At 35.4% G+C, this 16,978-nt stretch overlaps 1 protein-coding gene across 1 annotated transcript in view; it reads right to left on the bottom strand.

The window, feature by feature from the left end:
- The window catches only part of NBAS (neuroblastoma amplified sequence), a 611,780-nt gene that overhangs the window by 353,665 nt on the left and 241,137 nt on the right, over positions 1-16,978 (bottom strand). The window contains exons 27-29 of the mRNA XM_006880668.1: positions 13,954-14,016; positions 11,624-11,746; positions 3,703-3,805 (exon numbers count right to left, since the gene is read on the bottom strand). Coding sequence (XP_006880730.1) covers positions 3,703-3,805; positions 11,624-11,746; positions 13,954-14,016 — 289 coding nt within the window. The remainder of the gene's footprint in view (positions 1-3,702; positions 3,806-11,623; positions 11,747-13,953; positions 14,017-16,978) is intronic.

Genomic DNA, 16,978 nt, shown 5'->3' with positions numbered 1-16,978 from the left:
GGGGTAGGTGTGTCAGACAATGAGGTTGGCTTAGAGCAGGATTCAGAGTTGTTGTACACAGGGTCACTATGAGTCACAGGCAACTTGACGGCACAAAACAACAACAACTACATAATGAATCATCAGTCATCTAAAGTTGCTATTAATTAACATCATCTATTAGACATACTGCACCACACTCAACAGGGTATGTGCCTACTGAACTGTTTAACTACTCTATTGAAAGAAGAGGAGAAACAAAAACTCTTACTTACTTAAAGTGCCTTGCCAGGTTTTTAAAGCTATAAATCTCTATGAGAGCAGACTCTCATCTCTTTCCCTTAGATCATCTGGTGGATGCAAATTACCAATCTTGCTGTGCATCTCTTATTCTGGACTGTCGTCATACAAATAATGCCTAATTATGTATTCCTTTTAAATAGCTCTTTCCTTCATCACTTCCAATGCAGTGTTCATTATTTATCCCCTCTTTTCTTAGTTTCTCCCCAACATTCATGTCATTCCTGTTTTATAACACTGACACAGTGATGTTATACAGTATTTGTCCTTTTGTAACTGAGATATTTTACTCAGCAGAGTGAACAAGGGGGAGGGAGATGAAAGGAGGAAATTATCCAATAATGAATGGATTTTTTTTTAAGTGAAATGGAGGTGAGGGATTCTGGAGGAAAATGTGTAACAATCAATGAATGAAAATCCAACTTTTCTGCATATGTCATTAAAATCACAATTAAAAAAATAATTATCAATCTTTTGGTTAGCAATGTAACCAGGGCTTCCCCATCATAAGACAACTATCAAAAAAAGAAATTCTGATAAACGTCGATAGTTGTAGAGGGGCTTTAGGCCTTTTGTTCATAGGGTCATGATGAGTCGTGCTCAACTTGAAGGCAATCAACAACAACAACATACAAAATTTCAAAAGTATTTAAAGGATCAGAATTCAGTCTTTAATTGACTAGCTATAAAAGTTACAGTTTTACCTAGTCATTAATATCACAATACATCATTAGCATTACATTTTTTTTCAAGATGCAAATTTAAAACTATTTATACAAAAGAGCCATTAATATAAGATATTGATGCAAAGCAATACTGTATTCTATCTATGCTTGGAAAAGTAGAGGGACATCACAGGAGAGGAAGACCCCAGCTGAGACGGACTGATACAGTAACCAGGGCAATGGGGATAGGTGTGTTAAGAGTCAGTGTGATTGGCTCAAGTCAAAGCAGACTTCAGAGCTACTGTACAAAGGGTTGCTATGAGTCACTGGCAACTTGATGACACATAACAACATGCAACTAACAGCACTAAACAATTAAAATGAATTCTATAAATGAAATATATATACTCATCAGAGGAAAGTATTCTTTTAAACTTATACTGAAAAAAGTTATATATTACTAGTAGGCTAATAATAGTAAAATATGATTAACACAAGAACTTCTCCAAGAATGCTTATTCCTATAAGTCCAGTGGAAAATAGCAAAGAAGATAGGATAGAAATAGGTCCAATATATGAAAAAAAGAAAATTTTATGGAGAAGCCTGAGTTTCCATGCAATGAATAAGATCATCCAATCATTTCAAGGCTTCTATTATTTTTTGCACCCAGGCTTTCTGGGAATGCACAGTTAGTTATGTCTATTACTTGAAATACCTGACAAGGATCAAGTATAAAACAAGAGATTGTGGCAAGAGCAAGCTATCAATGAGGAATCTGAATTATTTATATATGGCAGTTAAATTGGCTTGCTCTCAGTCTTTTACAAATGACTTATCTAGGACCTTTTCCACATTCCTTTGGTTCATACAAATACACCATAGTCAATATCTAATATTTAAATTCCAGTTCACTAAATGTAAAAGGGTTTGCTAAAATGAATTCTACAGATTCCTGCTTTATTAAGTAGCAGATTTATTTCTCTAATATTTTCACAATTAGTCTCTTAAGCTTTCAAATTATCTTCCAAGGATAACAAAAGTTAATGGCCAAAAGTCAGTAAGACAAAAAAACCTAAAAGTTACTAAAAATAATGCTTAAAACTTAAAGTTTATTCCATTTCAATTCAATTTACTATCTTCGAGAACATTTCATAAATTTCATAATAGGCTTTCAAAGGTTTTCTTGAAAGATAGGTTGATGACTAGATGTCAATATATCAATTCTTAATAAAAATGCTATTTTTATATAAATATGTTAAATTGTTAGGAATAGATTAAGGTCCAGAGAATCATATTAAAGTATAATATGTTTACTGTCAGTTTTGTAATAAAACCAGGAACAAAAAAAACCCACAAACCAAAATAATGCTATTCCACTTAAAAATAATGCTTCAGACATACTGATGACAGTTTTATTTTGTACTTCATGCAAATAAAGATCCTTTTCTCTTGAAATGGGATTTCAAGTGTCACTTTAGATCCAAAATGGAAATTTACTGGCAGTTACACATCATTAAGACTAAAATAATCCAAATGAATACCATACAAGTGTTTTATAAAATTATCCATTTCTAACTTGCCTATATTGTTCTTAAGCTAAAAATCATCTATAATGAACATACTACAAATTTAACCAAACAACTATTTTTAAAATTCTCATCAATAAGTCATACTTTAAGGTAGACTTGAAAATTACAAGCTACATTGTTTATGAGTTTGCATACAGCTTATTTTAAAAAATACTGACATGAAAAGTATCTTTGAAGACTGCATCAAAATAAAAAGGGTTAAAATTATATTATTTTTCATGAAAATTATGAGTAATTTATTGGTAGTTAACAGTCATGTCTTAACTATCCTTTATGTTTCAGACACATTATGCACTAAGAGGATATGAACTTGGTAAGATATGACTATCTAGGAGTTCATGACCAAGTGGAAGGAAACACAAAACAAGTTAACGGCATAATAAAGAAAGTTTAAAAAGTGGTAAGCTGCATTTCAATGTAAAGACATATCATAAGCTGAGTCCTTTAATAAGACCAGAAAAGAGACCATGATATCCCACAAAGTCATGGAAATATGAAATTGAATGATGTGCATAACTCTGATGAAGCCAGAGCACATGGTTCATAAGAAGAATGACAAAAACTGAAGGGACACGAAGAGTGAAATCTGCTCTGGATTTCTATGTCGTGCTACAATTAATAAATTCGTCTTATTAACAATTACATCCAATTATCAATAATACATAACAAACAACAAATTTTAAGGAGAGCATGATGTGAAATTTCAAAAATGTGTGTCATCTTCTGAATTGGAATTATCAAGAAACATATACCAGAGCACGGAGATAAGTGATTGGACTAGAGCACTTTGGAGAAGGTAAATTAGCACTAGGAGTAGTACAGTTCAACAAAGATGACAGTATGAATGCAAATAGCATTTCCAGGCATATTTAATAAGTTTCAGTAACCATCAAAACTATGGAAACAAACAAAAAAAGAGTCAAGTAAAAAACTAGCTGAAGATTAACACCCAAACTAGATAAAACTGCAATGAATGTGAATAAAGTATACATGAGACTGGATATGAAAGTATTCAAATTATAAAGTACTCAATAATAACCAGCTATTATCTAATAATATTATATAGAAGATTATGGCACCTTTAGTCCAATGTCCAACAAACAAATTGTAACTAACAAACTTTGTAAATTAAAAGGAAATAAATTACATATGTACACAGAGAGTTTACCTCATAGCAAACATCAGAATGTAGGCATGTGTAAACATTCTGCTGCATCACTAACATGTCTTGGAGGAGTGTTCGCCAATGAGATTCACTGACAGGAGGTTGCCTGGGGGTGGAGGAGAGAACGAGGGAAAAAAGTATTCATGAAATTTCTATTTAATTGGATAGATATAAATAAAATTTGTGCCAGCATCTTAATGCTATGTGAACTCTCAAATGGTATATCTCGTAGGAATTTCCAATATCAGAAAAAAAACAACCTGAAATACAAATGCTGTGAGGTGCTGCTGAGTAAGCACGACTCCTAGAGACCCTAGGGCCAACAAATCTGAATCCAGTCCTATCCTGTGCCATCTGTATCATCTCTGATACACTTGAGCCCACTGCGGCAGTCACTGTGTCAATCTACCTGGTTGAGAGTCTTCTCTTTTGCTGTCTTTCCACCTTTCAAAGTATGATGTCCTCTTCAAGGAACAGCCTCTCCTAGTCATATGTCAAAAGCGAGAGAAAGCTTTATCATCCATGTCTCCACGGAGCACTCTAGGTTCACCCTTTCCAAGACACATATCTTCTTTTGACAGTCCATGGGATGTTCAGTATGCTTCTCCAACATCACAGTTAAAAGGCATCAATTTTTTTTTTTATCATCCTAATTAATTATCTAGCTCTCAACAGCATAGCAAGTAACTGAAAAAACTATGGCCAGAGTCAGGCACTCCCTACTCCTCAAAGTAACAGAACTGCTCCTCAATAATCTGGAGAGACCTCTAACTACAGACTTTCCCAATGCAATACGTCTCCTGATCTCCTGACAGTGGATCCAAGGAAGAAGAAGGCACTGACAATTTCAATCTTTTCTCCAACTATCAGTCCACCAGTGAGAATTTCTGTTTTCTTGATGTAGAGATGCAATCCGCATTGAAGGCTGCAGTGCTTACTCTTCTGCAGCAAGTGCTTCAAGTCATCCTAATATTTAGCAAGCAAAGCTGTTGTCATTGGCATAACACAGGTTTCTGGTAAGTCTTCCTCCAATCCTGTTGCCTTAATTATCTAGTTTGCTAGACTACTAGAAAATATCACAAGTGGATGGTTTTTATAAACTTTTTTTTTCTTTTTCTCACAGTTCAGGAGGCCTCTTGCTGAAGAGAAAGGCTTTCTCTCCCTGTTGATTCTAGAGAAAAAAGCTCTTCTGACCTTTTCTAGTCTTGATGCAACTTGGCATTACTTTCTTTCCCAATTTCCATTTGTCTTGTATGCTTTTAAAATCTTTTTTATTTCGCAATAGAAATTGACTCGAGACATATCCTGTATCAATTCTGTCCCATTACCAAACAAAGACAATACAGTCCCAAATGGGAATATAATCACAGGCACAGAAGATATACAATGCATATTCTGTAGGACAGAGTTTGATCTATAACAGAAAAAAAAAAAAGATGGGAAGTTATACTCCAGAACTAGTGATGATGCTAAAAGCCTTTTTTTCTGTCACAGGTTACTAGACACAAAGGTAGAATACTATGTACCATCAACTCAGAACTGACCCACAGCTGCCCTTCCAGTTAGTTTTTAGAGGCAGTAAACTACACAAGAGAAGACTAACCATCTTTCTACCGCAAAGCAGCTGTTGGATTTGAACTACATTTCTTTGTGTTGGCAATACAGTTACCTACCACTAGGCCACTAGAACTCTCTAAAGCTGGGTTGCATATGCTGTATGAGTCAGAACCAACTCATAGCTAACTCTCCATCAGGTTCTCAAAGGCAGTATATGACACAGGAGGAGATAACAAAGATAAATAGCTATTTCTAATGCACGTTAAGACAAAATACATATGATAAAATAAAAAAAGCACTTGACTGGAGAAATCATTTCAAATTCCATCTTTATCACTCCCTCACTCTCATAAGGCATCTCTTAACTTCAAATAAACAGACTCCTAACCAATCACAGTTATATTTGGCATCAGTTTATAGATCAAGACTACCATCTGTCACCAGGGCAACATCAGTTGTTTCTGTAGCAGTCCATAAGCACGGAGTGCACTAAGCATTCCAGGATGTGTCTTCTTCCCGGGTAATAGTTTAAGCACAAGGAGACAGAATCACAAAGTGTAGGTGCAAGAATTGCCTTACTTCGTTTATGTAGAAGCTTCATGTCCTATGGTAGCATAAATTTCCAGGTCCTCTCAAGGGGCTTGCTAGTCATCACACTCCGTAAAGTTTAAGTTCAAAGTCTATAGTACCTATCAAGTGTTTCTAGTTCCTTTATACATCCTCTAGGCCTGATTCAATTTGCAAATCAGAGGCCATTTTTACAAAAGCAGTTAAGCCTAATAAATTGGGTGATCAAATACCATTTCATATTAAATTTCAAGGTTACAAAGCTAAGAGAGCAATGGATTCCATTCTCTTAAAGCTGTAGAAAGGATTTTGTTAATATTTTCCTTGACATTAACATATTAGGTGGTTAATCACGAGTAAGTTATTTAGTATTTGTGAAGTTGATATTTCATCTGCATTGTCCTGTAAAATGCTTGCCTGTCAGACACTTTTCTAAATCTGAACATTCAGACTAAGACAGACTAGGAAGAAGGACTGGCCATCCAATTCCGAAATAGCAGGGCTTTGTAAACTTTATATATAACAGAACACACTTAGACTAGCATATAGGACAACAGATGTGGAACTTTCAAGTATGGAAATAGTAAGGAGGAGGAAAAGTTGTAAGCAGACACTAGTGGTTAGAACATGGAATGTAAGAACCATGAATGCGGGAAAGTTGGACATTTTTAAAGAAGAAATGGAATGCATCAATATTGACATACTAGGTATTGGCGAGATGGGATGGACTGGCATGGGAAATTTTGAATCAGGCGATCATATGATCCACTATGCTGGAGATGAAAAGGTGAGGAAAATGGGGCTGTTTTCATAGTTAAAAAAGTAACTTTCGATGTGTCTTGAAATATAATATTGTGAGTGACAGGATAATATCCAAACGTACACAAGGAAGTCCAGTAAATACAACTATCAATTCAAATATATGCACCAATAACCAGAGCCAAAGAAGAGGAAACCGATTATTTCTACCAATTTTTGCAGTCAGAGATCGATCAAACATGCAATCAAGATGCAATAATAGTGATGGGTGACTGGAATGCAAAAGTTGGGAACAGAAAAGAAGGATCAGCAGTTAGAAAGCATGGACTTGGTGACAGAAATGAAGCTGGAGATAGGATGACAGAATTTTGCACAGTCAACAGTTTATTCGTTGCAAATACATTTTACAAGAAACATAAACCCAGGCTATACACATGGATTTCACCTGATGGTATGCATAGGAATCAGATAACATCTGCGGAAAGAACCACAGGAGCAGCTCAATATCAGCTGTGAAAACTAGGCCTGGTGCTGACTGTGGAACAGACCACCAACTACTCATATGCAAGTTTAAGCTGAAGCTAAGGAAAGTGAAATCAAGCCCACAGGAACCAAAATATGACCTTGAGGCTATCCCACCTGAATTTCAGAACCATCTCAGGAACAGGTTTGAGGCCTTGAACACTAATGAGAGAAGACCAGATGAGTTATAGGAAGATATCAAGAATATCATCCAGGAAGAGTGCAAAAGGTCATTGTAAAGATGGAGGAGGAAGAAAAGACCAAAATGGGTGTCAGAAGAGACTCTGAATATGGCACTGGAGTGCCGAGAAGCCAAAGCAGAAGGAAGAAATCAAGATATTGTGCAAAGAGCTAGATTCAGAAAATCAAAGGGGCCAGACTCAGCATTTCTTAAACTTAAGGAACTGAAGAGGAAATTCAAGCCTCGAGTTGCAATACTGAAGGATGGTTTGGGCAAAATATTGAATGATCCTGCAAGGATTAAAAGAAGATAAAAGGAGTATACAGAATCATTATACCAAAAAGAATTGGCAAACACAGAAGAATTTAATGAAACAACATATAAACAAAAGCCTATGGTGATGAAGGAAGAAGTTCAGACTGCTTTCAAAGAATTGACTAAGAATATAGCACAAGGAATTGATGGTATACCAATTGACATATTTCAACTAACAGATGCTGCCCTAGATGTGCTCACCAAGTTGTGCCAAGAAATCTGGTGAACAACCACATGGCCAACTGACTGGAAGAGATCTACATTTGTTCCTATTCCAAAGAAAGGTTATCCCACAGACTGTGGAAATTATTGAACAATATCATTAATGTCACATGCTAGCAAGATTTTGCTGAAGATTATCTAAAAATGCCTGGAACACCACATCAACAGAGAACTACCAGAAGTGCAGGCTGGATCTAGATGGGGCCTTGGTACTAGGGATATTGTAGCTAAAGTTAGATGGATCTTGGCTAAAAGCAAGGAGTATCAGAAGAATGTCTATCTTTGTTTCATAGATCATGCAAAGGCATTTGACTGTGTGGATAGTAACAAACTAGATAACTCTCAGAAGAATGGGAATCCCAGAACACTTGATTGTGCTAATGTGAAACCTATACTTGGACCAGGAGGCAGTCATCAGAACAGAGCAGGAAAACACTGCATAGTTCAACACTGGGAAGAGTGCACACCAGGGCTGTATCCTTTCGCCACACCTTTTCAATCTTTATACAGAATAGGTTATCCGGGAGGCTTGACTCTATGAGCAGAAGTGTGGCATCAGGATTGAATCATCAAGAATCTACATTATGCAGATGGTACAACCTTGCTTTCTGAAACTGAAGAGGACCTGAAGCTTTTGCTGTGGAAGGTCAGGGACTGCAGTCTTCAGTATAGATTGACTCAATACCAAGAAAACAAAGATTCTCACCACTGGGCCAATTGGCAGTGTCATAATAGATGGTGAAGAGATTGAGATTGTTCACAGTTTTGGCTTGCTTGGATCCACAGTCAAGACTCTTGGCGCCAGCAGCCAGGAAATTAAAAGACGTATCGTGATGAGAAAGTCTGTGGTAAGAGACCTCTTTAAAGTATTGAAGTGCAAAGATGTCAGTCTGGAGACTAAGGTGTGCCTGATACATGCCATGGTGTTTGTAATCACTTGCTATGCATAGGAGAGCTGGACAATCACTAGGGATGATAGAAGGAGAATTGATGCCTTTGAGCTGTGGTGTTGGAGAAGAGTACTGAATATCATGGACTGCTAGGAAAATGAACAGGTTTGTCCTGAAGAGGGTGAAGCGGGGCTGCTCCTTGGAGGCAAGGATTCTGAAGCTTCATCTGACATACTTTGGACATGTTGCAAAGAGGGACCAGTCCTTAGAGAGGAACGTCATGCTTGGGAGGGTGGAAGGACAGTGCAGAAGAGGAAGACCCACAATGAGATGGATTTATTCAGTGACTGGGGTAATAATGGGGGCAGGTGAGTAGGAGATGGTGAGATTGGCACAGGATAGGGCAGAGTTTAGGGCTGTTGTACATAGGGTCGCAGGTGACTCGAAGCACATAACAACAACAACAAGCTCACTTCATAGAGTTTAATTTAAAATTAAAAGATTTTGATAAAACATAAGCATTGATGTAAGATGTTTCCAAGTATATAAACAACTTTTTAGCTGCACATATTTGAAACTGCAGGATTTTAACATTACATCTTTAAACTTGAGATTTCCTTACTACATACCACGAGTATTAATTTAAACAAAAATATATTAAAAATTTTTCATTTTTCCTGTGTAAAATGGGAATTCAACAAATATAAATAAAATCACTAAAGAATTCAAATATGTCTTTTTGTTTGTTCATTCCACAATCATACATACATTTATTTCTACTGTCTAGTGTATGGGGAGAAATGCTCTAATTCCTATTGCTTCCTTCATAAACATGTCTTTGTTAAATATAAATGTTTAGGATCAATATTTATGAATATTTTATAGTTTTTAATTTCCATTTAACTGTGAATTTCATTGTTTTTAAAGGGAAGATTTATGTTTTTATTTTGGAATTGTCAGCAAAATCATTGTATTGGTATTTCCTTTGTATTCATCTTCTTTCTTATTTTTAATATTATCTTTTAAAATAAACACTATTTCTAAATGCAATTCACTAAAAATATCATTAACAGACTGCATGTGTCTAACAAGTCTCTATCTGGGGTGTGGGGGTGGGGGGAACCACAGAAATATCCTAGAGATCATCCTTGTGGAAAAATGTAGTCTCTAGGAAATTTTTTTACCTAAATTTTTTTAATAAGCACATGCTTCATTAGCCTATGGCATCTTTTATTTATTATACAAAATGAACCATTCTTTCTATTGCAAAGATAAATGAGAACTCTTATTTTTAGCATGTATACAAATAGAACAAACTGTTATATTGTATTTATAAGTATGCCAGAATATAAAAGGACAAAGGGCCATGTGGGAACAGCCATATCTGACCATTAGCAACTCCACAAAGGGCAACCATCCCCATCAAAAACACAAAACCAATTCTCAGGAGGCCAGACATTCTTGTACCTCTTTCTACTCATCCCAACTTCAATCTTATGGTTCTACTGAGCCTATAATATGTTAGGATAGCTCACAGACCACACAGAACCATATTAGGGTAGTCAAAAGGCTGTACTTCAGGTTAGTAGCAGAATACCAAGTCAGGACAGCTGCTGACATGTGCTCACAGGCATCTCAGTCTTCAGCCTCACCACGGCTTTAGTTCAGTGTTACAAAGCTTAATCCTACCAATTATGGCTGCCTCTCAATATGTCCAATAAATCTGGGTAGAGGCTCTTGGCTTGGGTTCTGCATGGGGTAGCAGTCTCAATATCAGCTCTGCCTTGTGTGGGGTCTCTGGTTCTATGCTGGGTCTGCTATGGTTGCTGCTCCCATAGGACATGGTATGGCTGGCACAAGAATCCTTGGTCCCAAAAGGGCACGTGGCATTCTCTTGCATCTTCTCTGCTGTTGGTGAGACACTCAAATTCTGATGTCAGATATGCTCAATTTAACTAGTGAGATTAGCCAATCCTCTTGTGGACTGTCAAGACAAGCCTATCCCTTTCTGTATAGGCTAACACATCCTATTTGCATATTCCCACTAATCCATGTGGCAAAGTCAGTCAAGAGCTAGGAGACCCATTTTGAACAATAAGCCCTTAACATCACACAGGATAATGTTTACATTTGTAAGACCCTGGTGTGTGAGTTTTTTGGTGGATGGGATTCAGAGAATTTAAAAGCTCTTGCAGACAGAGAAATAGAACAAAGTTTAATCAAGTTTATCTTATGCTAGCTTAATAAAACCAGGCCTTAATACTGTTGAGCTAAATTCAATTTCTCATATCCCTACTAGTCTTCTGGAAGCAATTAATATCAGAAGAGACAGTATTAGTGTTTTATCAATCATAGCTAGCAAAAAATATAAATTCTAATTAAAATAAATCATTATTATTTACAAGGCTATTTTCAGAATACAATCTGTAAATAAGAATCATAAGTAGAGCTTCAAAGAACTATATAGGTCATTTGCAAATTAACATAATTACTCTGAGCACAAACACAAAAATATTAGTTGCAGCTTCTGAATGGAGGTGGTTTTTTTAGAGAAAAATTGTATTCATAATGGTATAATTTCATTTGTGGGAGATTATAAGGGATTTTACAAAATTTAAAATACTCACAAAAATAATCTATAGGTAGTGGTGACCACATTATGACGTGAAAGTACTAGGTTTTACTTTAAACTTACTTCTATGACAGATTATGGATAAAGAAGATAAAACTCTTGAGGTAGATGAATATAATCATGAGGGGATGACATCATAGACTCACATATAAAAACTTTAACCTTATGCAATTTGTTATTGACCAGTTACAACTAAATGAAACTATACAAAATACAAAGGATAATGCTTCCCTGTCAATTATATACATGTATCATCAATTAAGTGTATTTATTACTCACTTCCGTCCAGTGTGTCTGGTCAATCTCACCATCAGTTTGTGTGCCTCTTCTGAACTAGACTGAGTGTTCTTAACAAATGAAATTGGTTTCTCAAGTCCATGTTTCTCCAAAAGCTCTGACACACTATAAATAAAAAAAGATTATTTAAAGCAAGAATTTTTTAAAATATATATATATATATATATATATGTAACATTTCATTGTTCTATAAAAGGCAAGGGTAAAAAAACAGCATGACCTAATTTTATATATAGGATAAATTCTCGGCAAGAAGTTAAAAATATTATTTCAAATCTTATTTTCTCTGTAAACGTTTGATAGACTAAGTAACATATAGAAAAGCTAACAAATCTCCATCTCATAACTTTTTAAATAAGATTACTCTAATCTGAAAACAAGTCAGGAAAACAAGCCAAGTCTATCTTTTCAATAACCCAATTTAAGTCTTAACCATTTCATTGAGTACTCGGTTATAAGCAAGAATTCTAAAGGACCCTTAAGAAAAGTAGCTTAAAGTGTTAAGTATACCCAACAAAAATCATCAGAACTAATTCCATCCAAGAACACACTCGATAAAAGCACAATATGTGTCACAAGTTCTCTACTCCCATATAAATTTAATTGATACTGTAGTATTAATAATGTACATATACTTAATGTCTCACCAAATCTCCAATTTATGACTACCAGGTTTCTGATGGTGTAGTGCTAATGCAAAGGCATGTCTCTGGCCATTTATCACTAGCTTCCCGGGAGAAAAACAGTCAGCCTCCTGCTACTGTTCAGATTTATTGCCTCAGAAACCAGATGCAGGGTTGCTATGAGACAAGCCTCTACCTGACAGCAGTGAGCTTCCTTTGAGGCTTTAAAGTTACTTGAAACTATCCAAGACTATTTCATCAAGATTAATTTCATGAGTCATGTTTCCTGACATTATGTATGTTAAAATATTTACAAACATTTTGTAGTTATAAGGTGAAATAAGAATAAGAAGTTATTTTTAAATGAGAACGTCAAATTAAGCTGAATAGAAGAACAGCTGTGTACAATCCAAAACCTCCAGAATGTTCTCTTTCCTTGAGAATGAGACTGACATCATTAATTTTATATACATACACACATTATTATATACATTATCTATACACACACACACACACACACACACACACACACACATAGGCTTTTTTATTCCTTCAAGCTCTTCTTGGTTTCATTAGGGAAACTAGGGTAACTATGAAATTCTAAGGAATAAATAAATCCACATGGATTAAACCCACCAATCTTCTATTTAGATCACAATGAATTTTTTAGGGTTGAAACTGAGGAAGGAAAGGCAGAAACTAACCTACAATACAAAAAGATACAATAACTGGTTCATTTTCAGGATGCACAGTAACAAGAATTAGACAAAATGAAAAAGTTTTCCTGAGGAAACTAAAAAAATTTTTTCATTTTATTAACCTATTATGGTATAAAAAAAAATACATTGCATTCCTTAACAACAGTCTGAAACATTCTTATGCTAAAATTGATTAATAATCAAATTTTATCAATGATCTCAAAATTATTATATTTCAGTATATATCATAATTACTAAAGTCAAGCTTTTACCTATACTTTGAATAATTGCATACTTGATAAACAAAGTTGATTTCTTTTAAAATACTAACAATAACAAAATATCTCAAACTATAAAAGTAAATAATAAAAACAAGATTTCCAAAATGACAAATAAGAAACATTTCAACCTTACAGTTAAAGTGAGACAGCTGAGTAATTAGTGAGCAGTTTAGGTTTTTCATTTTTATAACAAAGACTGTTATTACTAATCTACATCAAGGCTGTAGCAATGTAGGATAAAAAACTAGGTATTCAATCAAGCATACTATGGCTAGAGATGGAAAGTTATGAATTATTACAAACAGTGCTACCTGAGAGAAGCAATTATTGCTATAAGAACATTTCTTGTACACCTCCTATGTAAAGCATTTTAAATGTTTAATATAATAAAAACCTCGTAGGCATTAGCGTTAAGAAAAACTTGGATCCAAAGATCACACAATTAGCAACCAACAGCATCTAGCTTTGAAACTAAAAGTGTGTAAATATTCAAAGCGTGTGGTATTATATTACTATCCTGCCATAATAAGCTAGCGGTCTCTTTACTCCTGAGACAATTAACTCCCAGAAGGATTAAAGAAATACAAAGACAAACTGGGCACAATGAATGCTGCGTAGGTAAACAATGAACACTGGTAAAACATAAAGTAATATTCCTGGGACAGAAGCTCATTATCAACATGAAGTAAAAAGATTGTCATTCTACTAACCTGAGAATTTGTTCCAACTGATCTACCATGTCATGAAGAGCTGCAGTTGCTTTTGTCTTGTATCTAAAAGGATTAGAAAATATATCGGAATTAAATATTGCTAATGGCTTTAAAAAAATATAACTCAATTTCTCCTCTACATAATATGTAACAGTATTCTACTGTCCAGATAAAATTTCAGTTCAGTTTAGATTATTTCATTTCACAAGAAGAAAATAAAATTCACTATTATAGATGAGTAAGAAGCTGTACTCTAATACCAAAGGCACAAGTTTCAAACTCATCAGCTGCTCTGCAGAAGGATGAGCATTCTCCTCATTTGTGATTGATTAGCTGCCTCTGAAAACCAGTTGGAGGGTCAGTTATGGATCTATTCTGACTCTACGACACACAACAACATGACAGACTGAAGCTCTGATGGACTAATGAATGGTAAGAAACAGTGCTGCAATCCCAAAGGCACTCATTTCTAATCCAACAGCTGCTCAGTGGCAGAAAAATGGGTAATCTCCCATATTATTTAATTCCTCAGAAAAGCCAATGAACATTCAGCTACTGAAAAGTTCTGACTCTACAGCAAACAACTTTATAGTCATTTATAATTTTTTTGTTTTGTTCTGTTGGTTTGCTTACAAAGTTTGTATACTTTGTGTTTCACATTCTTCTTCATTCACATTGTATTTGATACAATCATTCTTATGCATTATGTTTTATAAAATTCATCAGCATTGGACCTTGTCCAGCATTACCCTGTCTTTTCACCCAGATCCTTTCCTTTTACATTTTTCCTCCCTCTACCTACTAAATTTCACCTCTATACATCTTCATCTCTGTGCTCCCACATCTAACCCACCATGAGTTCCCATGCAGGTTTTAATAGTTATCATTCTATTTTTACAATAATGGTTGTATGTATTATTTGTCCTTATGAGACTCAATTAGTTTCAGCATTAACCTTTCTAGCCTCTCTCAAGTTATACAGTATTTTTCAAAATCATTGTTCCTGAGTGTTGCTTAATATTCCGTGGTGTGAATGTTCCACAATTTCTCTATCCATTCGGTTGTAGTTGGAAATTTGGGCTATTTCCATGTTCTTGTACTGGTAAATAACACTGCTATGAACACTGGTGTACAAATCTCTGGGTTTTTTTTTCTCAGTTCTAATTTCCTTGGGGTATATTCCTAGAAGTGGAACCTCTGAGTCATATGAAGTTTCTATGTTCAACTTTTTAAGGAAATGTCAAACTGTCTTCCAGAATATGTGAGTTCCCAACTCTCCACATCCTCTCCAACATTTTTTGATAGATTTATTTGCTTACAATCATTATTATTTTTACTATAATTATACTAACTTACAATATTTGCATACATTTGTTTTTCATACCAGATTCTTCCAATTTCCCTCACCCCTCCACCCATCAAATTGTACAACCCCATGATTAATGCCCTCACATATATCCTCATCTCTCTGCTTCCACCTTCCCGCTCCCGCTGGATCCTCATACTCATTCTACAACAATAGATATACACAATATGTGTCCTTGTGGGACTGAATTAGTTCACTCAGCATAAAGCTCTCCAGTCCCTCCAAAGTTAGGTAATAATTTGCTAAATCATTGCACTTGATGAACCCTTATTTCTCAATACATTCAATTGTAGTTGGACATTTGGGCTGTTTCCATGTTCTTGCGATGGTGAATAATGCTACTATGAACAGTGGTGTACAAGTCCCCGTTTGAGCCTCAGTTCTCATGTATAATCATTCTTTTTTTCTGCAAAATTTATTGCTTGTTGCTCCACTAAACTTTGCCTCTGTTATTTTTAACTCTGGCGGCTAAGTGGCAAGAACCTACATTGCAATCCTAAAGGCATGAGGTTCGAGTTCACCAGCTGCTCCATGTGAGAAAGATGGGCAATCTCCTCCTGTGTGATTAACTGCCTCTAACAGCCTGCCTGAGGGTCTGCTATGGGTCAGTTCTGGCTCTATGCTACAAAATAATTTTCAGTGCAGGCAAAAATATTAAAAAATAAGAAGAAAAGGAAACCAATTGTTGTCTTTTTAAAATAACAGGTCATGGGTAAACTAAAATTAATTCATTCTTTTATCCAATAAAAGAGATTAGGAAGTATGGGCTGGCATATTGGTAATATACCTGCCCATTCTACCTTGTGACTCCTTGGGTGTCTTCTATTATAATTTAGAATTTTGGGGTAATTGTTCCATGTCAGTATTTCCTCTTAACATTCAAAGGAACCACAAATCAGATTAAAGAAAACTCATTATATAGGTAATTCTTAGCAGAAAGTTGAAGGAAAAAGGCAGGTTCTTTCTACAGACATTAAGCAGATAGGCAAGTAGGAGAAAAGACAATAAACTAATGAAAACAGGTTGATACGGCAGATTTATGATGGCATAATAGAATCATAAGTGAACACAACCATTAGGAATAAGGGTTTAGCCAATACTATCAAAGTTTGCATTCAACCTAGATGATTGTTGTGTTGATGTCATGGTTGGGACCTTTTAACTGAACCTCTCAGTTGCCCTACAGTCAGCTATATAATTGAAATTCAGTATGATTTCAGTGTCATATTAACAAGAAGGTCAAAAAGTTTGGCAGACAGAGGAAGAGGATGAAGGAACTAGAAAAATCCAGTGGGGACCTGAAAAGATGTGGTAATGGTGGTCATGGATCAATGATTATTAATTTTATAAATATAATATATGGGAATGCTTGTAAGAAACACAATGTGCATAGAAGAAAGTGTAAAATACAATATATATAACCAAAACACAATGTATACAAATTTTGTATTATTGTTGTTGTTATGTGCCGTCAAGTCGTTTTTGACTCATAGCGACCCTATGCACAACAGCCCTAAACCCTGCTCTATCCTGCGCCAACCACACTGCCTCTGACACACCCATCGCGATTACCCCAGTCACCGAATCAATCCATCTCATAGAGCCTCTGACACACCCATCGCGATTACCCCAGTCACCGAATCAATCCATCTCATAGAG

This window comes from Elephantulus edwardii, unplaced genomic scaffold (assembly GCF_000299155.1).
Source record: "Elephantulus edwardii isolate Elephantulus edwardi_28Jun2011 unplaced genomic scaffold, EleEdw1.0 scaffold00009, whole genome shotgun sequence".
In the NCBI taxonomy this organism is placed as follows: domain Eukaryota; kingdom Metazoa; phylum Chordata; class Mammalia; order Macroscelidea; family Macroscelididae; genus Elephantulus; species Elephantulus edwardii.
This window is presented reverse-complemented; position numbering and strand designations above follow the sequence as displayed.